A 13,760-nucleotide genomic window follows, 5' to 3' on the forward strand; every position below is an offset into this window, starting at 1 on the left:
AGGCACTGATAAGGGGTTGACAGGTATGTTAATGTATTAAATATAAATTGCAATGGATAGTCATTACCAGTCACCCTTCGACACTTCACGTGGCCTCGAAGTGCACCTAGCCTGGCACAAGCGCCGTGGTGTTGCCAGCACGTGTCAGAATATTCCCCCTTCAACCCCCCCCCCACCGTCCCCACGTGGTTCCTGCGCACGTGGTGTTGGTCACGTGTGATGACATCACGCTCAACAGGAAGTTTGGGTCTGGCAGCTCAGCGTCGGCTTGCGCGTCGCCGGTGAGGAGGGGGGTGAGGAGGGGGGTGAGGAGGGGGGTGAGGAGGGGGGTGAGGAGGGGGGTGAGGAGGGGGGTGAGGAGGGGGGTGAGGATGAATATTATTCTGGTGAAGAAGGGTGAGGAAGGGTGAGTGGGGTGAGGGGGGTGAGGAGGGTGAGGAGGGTGAGGGGTGATGAGGGTGAGGAGGTGAGGGGGGTGAGGAGGGTGAGGGGGTGATGAGGGTGAGGAGGGGTGGGGGTGAGGAGGGTGAGTGGGGTGAGGGGGGTGAGGAGGGTGAGGGGGTGATGAGGGTGAGGAGGGGTGGGGGTGAGGAGGGTGAGTGGGGTGAGGGGGGTGAGGAGGGTGAGGGGGTGATGAGGGTGAGGAGGGGTGGGGGTGAGGAAGGGTGAGTGGGGTGAGGGGGGTGAGGAGGGTGAGGGGGTGATGAGGGTGAGGAGGGGTGGGGGTGAGGAGGGTGAGTGGGGTGAGGGGGGTGAGGAGGGTGAGGGGGTGATGAGGGTGAGGAGGGGTGGGGGTGAGGAGGGTGAGTGGGGTGAGGAGGGTGAGGGGGGTGAGGAAGGGTGAGGGGGGTGAGGAAGGGTGAGGAGGGGTGGGGGGTGAGGAGGGGTGGGGGTGAGGAAGGGTGAGTGGAGTGAGGAGGGTGAGTGGGGTGGGGGGGTGAGGAGGGTGAGGGGGATGATGAGGGTGAGGAGGGTGAAGGGGTGAGAGTGTGATAGGGGTGAGTAAGGGTGAGGGGGGTGAGGGGGGTGAGGAGGGTGAGGCGATCAAACTGCTACCGAACACTGCTGCTGCATTGTCTGATGTTGCTGGCAAATGCCGTTGACCAATGAGTAGTAGTGATGTGATACTGCGTTGACAGACATCGCCTTACAATAGCAATCATACTAATACTACTAATAACACTCATGGTTATCGGTGACAGGATTCCTCTCGGCTGCGCGGAAACGTGGGTCTCTCTTGTTTAGTGACCCGTGCCAGCACGGCTCTCTTGTTTAGTGAACCAGGCCAGCACGGCTCTCTTGTTTAGTGACCCTTGCCAGCACGGCTCTCTTGTTTAGTGACCCGTGCCAGCACGTCTCTCTTGTTTAGTGACCCGTGCCAGCACGGCTCTCTTGTTTAGTGACCCGTGCCAGCACGGCTCTCTTGTTTAGTGACCCGTGCCAGCACGGCTCTCTTGTTTAGTGACCCGTGCCAGCACGGCTCTCTTGTTTAGTGACCCGTGCCAGCACGGCTCTCTTGTTTAGTGACCCGTGCCAGCACGGCTCTCTTGTTTAGTGACCCGTGCCATCACGGCTCTCTTGTTTAGTGACCCGTGCCAGCACGGCTCTCTTGTTTAGTGACCCGTGCCAGCACGGCTGTCTTGTTTAGTGACCCGTGCCAGCACTGCTCTCTTGTTTAGTGACCCGTGCCAGCACTGCTCTCTTGTTTAGTGACCCGTGCCAGCACGGCTCTCTTGTTTAGTGACCCGTGCCAGCACGGCTCTCTTGTTTAGTGGCCCGTGCCAGCACGGCTCTCTTGTTTAGTGACCCGTGCCAGCATGACTCTCTTGTTTAGTGACCCGTGCCAGCACGGCTCTCTTGTTTAGTGACCCGTGCCAGCACGGCTCTCTTGTTTAGTGACCCGTGCCAGCATGACTCTCTTGTTTAGTGACCCGTGCCAGCACGGCTCTCTCTTGTTTAGTGACCTGGGCCAGCACGGCTCTCTTGTTTAGAGACCCGTGCCAGCACGGCTCTCTTGTTTAGTGACCTGGGCCAGCATGACTCTCTTGTTTAGTGACCCGTGCCAGCACGGCTCTCTTGTTTAGTGACCCGTGCCAGCACGGCTCTCTTGTTTAGTGACCCGTGCCAGCACGACTCTCTTGTTTAGTGACCTGGGCCAGCACGACTCTCTTGTTTAGTGACCCGTGCCAGCACGGCTCTCTTGTTTAGTGACCCGTGCCAGCACGGCTCTCTTGTTTAGTGACCTGGGCCAGCACGGCTCTCTTGTTTAGTGACCCGTGCCAGCACAGCTCTCTTGTTTAGTGACCCGTGCCAGCACAGCTCTCTTGTTTAGTGACCCGTGCCAGCACAGCTCTCTTGTTTAGTGACCCGTGCCAGCACGACTCTCTTGTTTAGTGACCCGTGCCAGCACGACTCTCTTGTTTAGTGACCTGGGCCAGCACGGCTCTCTTGTTTAGTGACCCGTGCCAGCACGGCTCTCTTGTTTAGTGACCTGTGCCAGCACAGCTCTCTTGTTTAGTGACCCGTGCCAGCACAGCTCTCTTGTTTAGTGACCCGTGCCAGCACGACTCTCTTGTTTAGTGACCTGGGCGAGCACGACTCTCTTGTTTAGTGACCCGTGCCAGCATGACTCTCTTGTTTAGTGACCCGTGCCAGCACGGCTCTCTTGTTTAGTGACCTGGGCCAGCACGGCTCTCTTGTTTAGTGACCCGTGCCAGCACGGCTCTCTTGTTTAGTGACCCGTGCCAGCACGGCTCTCTTGTTTAGTGACCCGTGCCAGCACGGCTCTCTTGTTTAGTGACCTGGGCCAGCACGCCTCTCTTGTTTAGTGACCCGTGCCAGCACTGCTCTCTTGTTTAGTGACCTGGGCCAGCACGGCTCTCTTGTTTAGTGACCCGTGCCAGCACGACTCTCTTGTTTAGTGACCTGGGCCAGCACGACTCTCTTGTTTAGTGACCCGTGCCAGCACGGCTCTCTTGTTTAGTGACCCGTGCCAGCACGGCTCTCTTGTTTAGTGACCTGGGCCAGCACGGCTCTCTTGTTTAGTGACCCGTGCCAGCACGGCTCTCTTGTTTAGTGACCTGGGCCAGCACGGCTCTCTTGTTTAGTGACCCGTGCCAGCACGGCTCTCTTGTTTAGTGACCTGGGCCAGCACGGCTCTCTTGTTTAGTGACCCGTGCCAGCACGACTCTCTTGTTTAGTGACCTGGGCCAGCACGGCTCTCTTGTTTAGTGACCCGTGCCAGCACGGCTCTCTTGTTTAGTGACCCGTGCCAGCACGGCTCTCTTGTTTAGTGACCCGAGCTGACACGGCTCCCAGCGGTCACGGAAACACCGGCTGAACACGCCTCGAGTACTCGGTGAAAGCGCCCAAGGCAACGTTCTTTCCACCCCAGCAGCAGCAGCAGCAGAGAGATCGTCGTGGGCCGATGCTGCCACTTTGTCTGTCTCTCCAGGTGGCGTCATGGCAGACGCCTGTCCGATCATCAGCTCGGTGCAGAAGCTGGTGCTGTACGAAACTCGCGCGGTGAGCGGTGGACCACGTCCCGGCATCATCGGCCTTGTGTTGTCTCGCGACGTGCAGTAGGGGGCCGTCCATAAATGACGTCACGCACCTAGGGGGGGGGGGTCAGACATTTGTGATCATGTGTGACTGGGGGGGGGGCGTTTGAGAAATGTGACGTCACATCAAAATGCGCAACTTTAAATAAAATATAGACAAAACGTTCTACTTAATTAAATATACCTTTTAATAAATGTTTTCTCCTACAACATCAGGGTGCAGCGGCACATTAAATACGCACTACAATGACAATAGTTAAACGCGATTTGAAGCGTGTTTTATTTTGGGGGGGGGGGGGGGCAGAGCTTTGTGACGTCATATTTGAGGGGGGGTCTGACTTTTTGTGACGCCGTGTGACGAGGGGGGGGGGGTCAAAAATCGTCCAAAATCGCGTGACGTCATTTATGGACGGCCCCTTAACACGAAGAGACGCACACACACACACACTAGGTTCCAATGCCAACTCCACTGGGTGCGGATCTAATGTCGGACTGAGTATAATAAGATCGCTGTGGCTGTCTTCAGAGTTCTTCGTGGACTGGTGCCCGAGTTAATTACTCCACACGTCAACTCTAATTTCACACAAAGACAAAGATCCCACATATAGCCTTGGCAGACTGTTGGGGCAAGTGCTGTTAGCGAGCACCTATGAAGGCTGGCACGGCACACGAGGGGGTGGGTGGTCAGCACCACGCCCGCCCGCCTTTGTCTCTCTCGTGGCTATGTTTACACACCGCATCAGGTACTCATTTGAGGCTGAGTCGACCTAGGGGAGGCCCGTGACCGGTTCAGATAATCGTCACTGGTGTTGGCCTTGAGCGGGAATCGAACTCGGCTCGCCGGGTTCGTAGCGCAGCGTAGCGCTAACCGCTACACCATTGCTCCCCACTTCGCACAAAGACAAAGATCCCCCGTATAGCCATAACATAATGGTGGGGCAAGTGCTGTTAGCGAGCACCTCTGAAGCTATTACCACACATCACACTTTTCTCCTTGCAAGACCCCCTTTGCTCTGCAAATCAAATCTCCTGGAAAAGCCTAAACCTAATTATTTAAATTACTGTATATATTTTTTAATATATAATGTACATTTTTTATCTCTCAAAATTGGAAGATTATTTAAAAGGTTCTTGGAAATGCAGCTGCAAAAGAGATAAAATATAGTTGAAGACTGTATTGTATAATTGACAGGTACATGGCCACGAATTGAACCTGGGAAAGTGGAATTGTTGCACGGGGTATACCAAGTGCCACGCTTTCCTTTGCACATGCATGTACAAACACACGGACACAATACCGTGTACAGTCGTGCACAGACACACGGCGGCATTTGAACGTGTGTTAGTAGAACACACAGACTGCGGACATTCACTTTGACAGGCACTGAATTTGAGGAAAACGGACGTAGGACATTGGAAACAAAACACGGACACGTGGCAGAATTTGCTGGGCCGGATAAACGTTGCGACAGGAAAGCGATGTTGTCCCAGAGGCTCATTGATATGTTGCGTTGACAGGCGCGGTGCGACTCGGTTTGTTTCAGAGGTTCTTCCTCGTGGGCTCCAACGACGCAGGTTCCAAGTTCCGAGTGCTCAAGATTGACCGCACTGAGCCACGTGAGCTGAGCCTCAGTGATGACAAGGTGCCTCTCATGTACTCAGCATGTGTGTTCCCTCCCCGTGCACTGCGTACTGTTCATGTGTGTATCCTCCCTGTGTACTGTGTACTCTATTGGTGCTAAAAAGTTCAGAATATGTGTGTGTTCTCTCCCCGTGTACTGTGTACTTTACACGTGTGTTCCCTCCCTGTGTACTGTGTACTCTACACGCGTGTTCTCTCCCAGTGTACTGCGTACTCCACACGCGTGTTCTCTCCCAGTGTACTGCGTACTCTACACGCGTGTTCTCTCCCAGTGTACTGCGTACTCCACACGCGTGTTCTCTCCCAGTGTACTGCGTACTCCACACGCGTGTTCTCTCCCAGTGTACTGCGTACTCTACACGCGTGTTCTCTCCCAGTGTACTGCGTACTCTACACGCGTGTTCTCTCCCCGTGTACTGCGTACTCTACACGCGTGTTCTCTCCCAGTGTACTGCGTACTCCACACGTGTGTTCTCTCCCAGTGTACTGCGTACTCTACACGCGTGTTCTCTCCCAGTGTACTGCGTACTCTACACGCGTGTTCTCTCCCAGTGTACTGCGTACTCTACACGCGTGTTCTCTCCCAGTGTACTGCGTACTCTACACGTGTGTTCCCTCCCTGTGTACTATGTACTCTACACGTGTGTTCTCTCCCTGTGTACTATGTACTCTACACGTGTGTTCTCTCCCTGTGTACTGCGTACTCTACACGTGTGTTCTCTCCCTGTGTACTATGTACTCTACACGCGTGTTCTCTCCCCGTGTAATGCGTACTCTACACGTGTGTTCCCTCCCTGTGTACTGCGTACTCTACACGTGTGTTCTCTCCCTGTGTACTATGTACTCTACATGCGTGTTCTCTCCCCGTGTACTATGTACTCTACACGCGTGTTCTCTCCCCGTGTACTGCGTACTCTACACGTGTGTTCTCTCCCTGTGTACTGCGTACTCTACACGCGTGTTCTCTCCCCGTGTACTATGTACTCTACACGCGTGTTCTCTCCCTGTGTACTGTGTACTCTACACGTGTGTTCCCTCCCTGTGTACTGTGTACTCTACACGCGTGTTCTCTCCCCGTGTACTGCGTACTCTACACGTGTGTTCTCTCCCTGTGTACTGCGTACTCTACACGCGTGTTCTCTCCCCGTGTACTATGTACTCTACACGCGTGTTCTCTCCCTGTGTACTGTGTACTCTACACGTGTGTTCCCTCCCTGTGTACTGTGTACTCTACACGCGTGTTCTCTCCCCGTGTACTGCGTACTCTACACGCGTGTTCTCTCCCCGTGTACTGCGTACTCTACACGCGTGTTCTCTCCCCGTGTACTGTGTACTCTACACGCGTGTTCTCTCCCTGTGTACTATGTACTCTACACGTGTGTTCTCTCCCTGTGTACTATGTACTCTACACGCGTGTTCTCTCCCAGTGTACTGCGTACTCTACACGTGTGTTCTCTCCCTGTGTACTATGTACTCTACACGCGTGTTCTCTCCCTGTGTACTATGTACTCTACACGCGTGTTCCCTCCCTGTGTACTATGTACTCTACACGTGTGTTCTCTCCCAGTGTACTGCGTACTCTACACGTGTGTTCTCTCCCAGTGTACTGCGTACTCTACACGTGTGTTCTCTCCCAGTGTACTGCGTACTCTACACGCGTGTTCTCTCCCAGTGTACTGCGTACTCTACACGCGTGTTCTCTCCCTGTGTACTATGTACTCTACACGTGTGTTCTCTCCCAGTGTACTGCGTACTCTACACGTGTGTTCTCTCCCAGTGTACTGCGTACTCTACACGTGTGTTCTCTCCCAGTGTACTGCGTACTCTACACGTGTGTTCTCTCCCAGTGTACTGCGTACTCTACACGCGTGTTCTCTCCCAGTGTACTATGTACTCTACACGCGTGTTCTCTCCCAGTGTACTGCGTACTCTACACGCGTGTTCTCTCCCCGTGTACTATGTACTCTACACGCGTGTTCTCTCCCCGTGTACTGCGTACTCTACACGTGTGTTCCCTCCCAGTGTACTGTGTACTCTACACGCGTGTTCCCTCCCTGTGTACTGCGTACTCTACACGTGTGTTCTCTCCCTGTGTACTATGTACTCTACACGTGTGTTCCCTCCCAGTGTACTGTGTACTCTACACGCGTGTTCCCTCCCAGTGTACTGTGTACTCTACACGCGTGTTCTCTCCCAGTGTACTGCGTACTCTACACGCGTGTTCTCTCCCTGTGTACTATGTACTCTACACGCGTGTTCTCTCCCTGTGTACTGTGTACTCTACACGCGTGTTCTCTCCCAGTGTACTATGTACTCTACACGTGTGTTCCCTCCCTGTGTACTGTGTACTCTACACGCGTGTTCTCTCCCTGTGTACTATGTACTCTACATGCGTGTTCTCTCCCCGTGTACTATATACTCTACACGCGTGTTCTCTCCCCGTGTACTGCGTACTCTACACGTGTGTTCCCTCCCTGTGTACTGTGTACTCGACATGCGTGTTCTCTCCTTGTGTACTATGTACTCTACACGCGTGTTCTCTCCCTGTGTACTGTGTACTCTACACGCGTGTTCTCTCCCAGTGTACTGTGTACTCTACACGCGTGTTCCCTCCCTGTGTACTGCGTACTCTACACGCGTGTTCCCTCCCTGTGTACTGTGTATTCTACACGCGTGTTCCCTCCCAGTGTACTGCGTACTCTACACGCGTGTTCCCTCCCAGTGTACTGTGTACCCTACACGTGTTGATCCCTCGGTGTGTCCTGCACACCCTGTGACATGTGTTCCCCGCTTGTGTGACTGTGCACACACACGCGACCTATTTGCTTGCTGTATAAATGCTGCCTCGTCACGCGCCGTGCACACGCCAGTGAACGCCGTGCACATTTTGACCTCCGATAACCCGCTGAGCGGCACAATGCATATTGTGTCCAGTGTTTTGAGTTTCACATTGGATGCAGTGGCCCCACACGTTCATGTGGATTTGTAATGCTGGCAGCTGTTCGAAAATATCTACGATGCTCACTGTACCACTCCAGCATGTCGCCAGACTTCAATAGACGTCATCCGTGCTGCGTTCCCATGAACGCACAGAGCCCGTTGGGCCTAGTTCATGACGCAGGCGAGTGAGCTCTGCCTGCATTTTTACAAGCCATGTAGCTTGCTGCGTGATCTGCTCGGTGGCTCACTATGCCAGCGGGGCTGCCTACTAAATGGAGATTGATTCAGATTGTGAAAATGCAAAAATCGTTGCACGCTGTTCAGTTTATTTGCTTATTTATTTCTACATTATACCATTGGAACCTCATTTGCCAGTAAAAAATATGATAATTGTTTTTTTACCCTTCTATCTGGCAACAAAACTGACACCTTTTTTACAAGGAGTCATGTTTACATAGACCACAATATCTGCAGTCATAATGCAAACAAAAAACATAACTCTGATAATGCACATTATCAGAGTTATGTTTTTTGTTTGCACATTATCAGAGTTATGTTTTTTGTTTGCATTATGACTGCAGGTATTGTGGTCTATGTAAACATGACTCCTTGTAAAAAAAGGTGTCAGTTTTGTTGCCAGATAGAAGGGTAAAAAAAAACAATTATCATATTTCTACATTTTCATAATTTTTACAAATATATATATTTTTATATATACGGGGCACGGTTTTACCCACCCACGTTATTTCGAAGGACACTGACGCTCGCTGTTGTGTGTGATCTTCTTGGTTCTTTCGGTAAAGTCACGTAGAAGGGAAATAATAAAATAATAAAAACAAAACATAATAAAATAACGTCTTCCCAACAGACCTGTTCTTCACCTGAGGACGGCTGCTTGCGTTGTGGCCGAAACGTCGTGAGAATTATTTAATAATGTTTTATTTTTATTATTTTATTACTTCCCTTCTACGTGACTTTACCGAAAGAACCAAGAAGACGAATCCTTGCAGTCACGAAAGCTTTCAATCTAAATGTTGTGTGTGACCTGTGCTTGATGCAGCACGTGTATAGCGAGGCAGAGGTGCGTGATCTGTTGGGCCGCCTCGACCTGGGCAACCGTGCTCGCTCCGGCGCGAGAGGGCCCCTACTCGGCCTCCCAGGCCTTTCTCGTGCCACAACTGCGCACGGCATCGTCGGTAAGACTCGGCGCTACGGTAGCGAGCATGTACCCTCGTGTGTCTCGCGTCGTGCGCCGTGTTGCTAGCCGAGTTGTAGTCGCGTGGGCGCTCTGCTGTGCGGTGTTCAGTGCGTTGCGTTGTGCTGCATCGGTTTGCTGTGTTGGGAGCTGCATTGCGGCGTGTTTCGTTATGCGCCGTGTGCCATGGTGAGTGCTTTACTGGGCTCGTGTTCCACAGTTGTGTGCTGCATTGTGCCTTGCCTCCTTAAGGGTTTGTGCGCTTCCTGGAGGGCTACTACATGGTGCTCATCACTAAGCGTCGCAAGGTGGCCGATATCGGGGGCCACAGCATCTACAAGATTGAGGACACCGTGATGACGTACATCCCCCACGAATCTGTGCGCGTCAGCCACCCAGATGAAGCCAGGTACCTCTGGATTCCCCCTTTTTTTTATTCAAGCGCCAAACCCCCCCCCTCTCCTACGTCTTTAACCGAGTCGAAAGCTGTCTTTCATTTTTCGATTTAAAGCTTTCGTGACTGCAGGGATTCATATTCTTGGTTCTTTCGGTAAAGTCACGTACAAGGGAAATAATAAAATAATAAAAATGAAACAATTAAATTATCACGACGTTTCGATTGCAACACAAGCAATCATCATCAGGTTTTTTCGGTAAAGTCACGTAGGTAAAACATTAAAATTAACAAAAGTAAAATAAAATAAAAATCACGACGTTTCGGAGGCAACACAAGCTTCCGTCTTTTATTTTACTTTTATTAATTTTAATTTTTTACCTACGTGACTTTACCGAAAAAACCTAAGAATATGAATCCTTGCAGTCACGAAAGCTTCAAATCTAGAATCATCATCAGGTGTGAAAACCACAGCAAGAAAATTTGGGAAAAAAATTATTGCTGTGGTTTTCACACCTGATAATGATTGCTTGTGTTGCAATCGAAACGTCGTGAGAATTTTATTTTTCTTATTTTATTATTTCCCTTCTACGTGACTTTACCGAAAGAACCAAGAATATGAATCTGTAAACTACTACTGGGAAGAAGAACACTTAACAATGGATGTCATTGAATCTATAAGACTGTGTGGAGCTTTAATGTTTGGTATAATGAAATGCATGACATTAGGAGTGTTACTCTCTGTTTAAAGAAAAAAATATCAAACATAATTTCAAAGCGATAGGCTCACTTGTGGTTTGGCGCCAAGAGCGCTTTCACTGAGCTTATGGAATGTCAGCTGTGCAGTGGGTGAAACTTGTGACGCGTTATTCAATGGGTGTTCTCACACACTACTTCACTTTAATTTCACACGTGCGGATAATCGGTTCCTCTGAATCGGGTCAAATCACGGGTATTGTTCGATTTTCACACAATTAAGCGCAAGGCTATCACAAAGGCACTGTGCTTCACGTAGTCTGCAGTAGTTTTGCGGTAGGGGAGAGCGAGGTTACATTTTCACCATGTCGACACACAATGTCCTACTCTTTGAATGACATCGTGGGATCTTTACCAGCCACTGTGAAGCGGACAGTGTGTGTTTTATGGTTACTATACTCGCACTATTAACCAGGGCGGCCCGTTGGTGATCCTGAACCGCGAACCTCTAACAATCTACCCACCCCAGGTGGCACCATCAAGCAAAGCGTCTGGTCTGGTCCCATGGACTCAGTACAGCTGCAGGAAGCATGGTCATGCTCTGAGCAGAGTTTGCGATGCTCAGGTTGGGAGTGTTGCATTCAGGAATAGAATCGCTAACATGGTTCTTGCTGTGTTTCAGATATGTGAAGATTTTCCAAAATGTGGACCTGTCAAGCAACTTCTATTTTAGGTAATGCACTTACTTGTATGTAGACAACAAGGACATCGTTTACAAATACAACGGTAAATATTAGTAACAAATTCTAAAGCTCGCTCATGACTCCAGCATTCCCGTATTTTATATCAGGATATGCAGTGCTTTTTTTGACTGTGCATTGCAATGGCTTATTGATAAAGGCACCCTTTGTTATTGTATTGTTAATTACGGCTGTTTGCCAGTAATATGAAAGCTCCCACAATATCTCGTGAATAATGACCACGGCTACTGATTTTCTGTAACAGCGCCTGCGCGTCTTTTTCACCACAGCTACAGCTACAACCTCACGCACTCGCTCCAGTACAATCTTACGATGTTGGCTACGGCGCGAGACACCACCCCCTCCACATCCGCAACCCAAGCGTCCGTCCTCCCACTGAGCCACCGCGCCCCGCCCAGCAGCTTTGACATCTTCGAGGAAGAGGGATTGGCCCCACACCACTCGCATGGTACGGGGGGGTTCACTCACTCCATAAGACACGGGGTGTGTCACTTCCCCAGCAGCCTTCCTTGTGTGGTGTGTCCCTTCTCCAGCGTCCGTCCCTGTGTGCTGTGTGTCACCTCGCCACGTCCTTCCCCGTGTGGTGTGTGTCGCTGTGTGGGGTGCGCAGGCAGCAGGTCCGGCGTTCGCTGCGCTTCGTGCAAGAAGTATGTGTGGAACAGTTTTCTGCTCGAGACCTTCCAAGGGAGCGTCCATCCAGATTGGGTCCTGCACGTCACGCATGGATTTTGTGCACAATCCAGTATCCTGTCCTAACCGCGTGCCTCTCCCCTCCAATCAATCGATAGAGTCTCCTGTGGAACTTCAACGGCATGTCGAGCACTGTGCGGCGGGTTGTGTCCCAGCATTTTGTAAGCGTAACCGGCCAAGTGGCTCGGTGGTACAATGAGCAGGTCGCAGTCGGAAGGCTGCAAGTTAATATCCTGGTTGGGAGTTGACTCAGCTCATCCCACCTCCAAAATCAGTACCACTTGGTTGGGACATCAATAGTGGTTGTCCTATGGATAGGCTCACCCCCGCCACAGGAATGTGGAATTTCCATTACTGGCTCAGGGCTCTAAACTGGAGATGAACACCACATGAATGTTGCTATGAGCACGGAGTCACTTTTGTGACGAGACGGTGTGGTGGAGTGGAATTGGCACGGTCGGCTACGTACGGTGCAAAGGAAGTTCAACGTTTGTGTGGCAGGTGTAAGTCGTTGCAGAGACTTTGTGTGTTTCCCTTGACCTCCGACCTTCAGAGCTCGTTGTGTATGGACGGCCAGTCTACATAACCCTCATCGCGCGCCGCTCTGCTCGCTTTGCCGGGACAAGATTTCTCAAGAGGGGAGCAAACTCCGAGGTGCCGGAAATGTCCACTACGTCGCGTCTAATCGTTCACCGACTCGTTAAAGCCGCTACGCGGAAGCCGTGCGCCACGGTGACACCTGTGATGGCGACGATTTTGTCACCGCGCCAGGGGGACGTGGCGAACGAGGTGGAGACGGAGCAGATCGTGCAGGACGCCTCGGTGATGACCTTCACCCACGGCCGCTTCTCCTCCTACGTGCAGCTGCGTGGCTCTGTGCCGCTGCACTGGTCCCAGGATATCTCCTCCATGATCCCAAAGCCACCCATCACGCGTGGGTCCTGCCTGCGCACTTGCTCTTGACTGGCCCGCATCTTGACCCCGGCGATGCCTTGCCCCAGTTTCAAGAGAAGCGTATCAAACCGCGAGACTCTATCGATTGATTGTAGGCATTTGGTCGTCAGCTCGTCGATGAGCTGAAGTGATGATGATTGGCGAGTTTTATAACCGGTTGCGTCCATGGGACGATCTGTTTGGCTGTGTCCGGTGATGGAGGTTTCTTAATGACACAGGTACGGTCATGAGATCATTCGGAGGTCTAACCCAAAATCAATTACCCATCATGATAATGACTTAAAAAAAACCTACATTATGCATCTTCTTGGTTCTTTCGGTAAATTCACGTAGAAGGGAAATAATAAAAATAGAACATAATAAAATAATATATTATTTTTATTATGCTTTATTTAAATGTATTAATAATATATTATTTTATTATGCTTGATTATTTTATTATTTCCCTTCTACGTGACTTTACCGAAAGAACCAAGAAGATGAATCCCTGCAGTCACGAAAGCTTTAAATCGAAATCTACGTTATTAAGTTATGTCAACTGTGATTGCTGCCACTGCTGTTTTTTTAAAGCAAATATTCAATACTAGCTGCTGTCTTGCCATTGTTTCCCAGTGGATCAGGCGGACCCGTACATGCTGGTGGCCGGGCTGCATTTTGATCAGATGCTGCAGCGATTTGGTTCCCCCATCGTCATCCTCAACCTGGTCAAGGTGATCCTGGAGGCATTCGTGCGCGGAGTACCGTACACCTTGTACATGCCGTGACAGTGCGAGGCACACCTGTGCATGGAGGTGTACTAAACTAAACATTTTTTTATTTTAGCAGGTTGAGGCCCACTGAGTTGTATAGCTTCTTTTCAGAAACGACCTGGCCACAAATGAAGTCGCTGAGCATGTGGATATTTACAGTAGCCAATACTCTAAACGCA

The 13,760-nt window shown here is 51.0% G+C and overlaps 1 protein-coding gene across 4 annotated transcripts in view; it reads left to right on the top strand.

Annotated features, from left to right (window-relative positions):
* Positions 1-216: 216 nt before the first annotated feature.
* FIG4 (FIG4 phosphoinositide 5-phosphatase) overlaps positions 217-13,760 on the top strand; it is a 32,434-nt gene continuing 18,890 nt past the window's right edge. For 3 of the 4 annotated variants that reach the window (XM_078878306.1, XM_078878308.1, XM_078878310.1), the window contains exons 1-11: positions 217-281; positions 3,455-3,525; positions 5,105-5,203; positions 9,203-9,338; positions 9,590-9,746; positions 11,110-11,160; positions 11,458-11,636; positions 11,799-11,930; positions 12,432-12,532; positions 12,650-12,812; positions 13,445-13,542. In XM_078878306.1, the coding sequence (XP_078734432.1) occupies positions 3,463-3,525; positions 5,105-5,203; positions 9,203-9,338; positions 9,590-9,746; positions 11,110-11,160; positions 11,458-11,636; positions 11,799-11,930; positions 12,432-12,532; positions 12,650-12,812; positions 13,445-13,542 (1,179 nt within the window). In that variant the 5' untranslated portion in view covers positions 217-281; positions 3,455-3,462. Of the gene's footprint in view, positions 294-3,454; positions 3,526-5,104; positions 5,204-9,202; positions 9,339-9,589; positions 9,747-11,109; positions 11,161-11,457; positions 11,637-11,798; positions 11,931-12,431; positions 12,533-12,649; positions 12,813-13,444; positions 13,543-13,760 lie in introns of all 4 variants that reach the window. The other variant, XM_078878307.1, reaches the window with a different exon arrangement.

Source organism: Lampetra fluviatilis, chromosome 50, assembly GCF_964198595.1.
Source record: "Lampetra fluviatilis chromosome 50, kcLamFluv1.1, whole genome shotgun sequence".
In the NCBI taxonomy this organism is placed as follows: Eukaryota; Metazoa; Chordata; class Hyperoartia; order Petromyzontiformes; family Petromyzontidae; genus Lampetra; species Lampetra fluviatilis.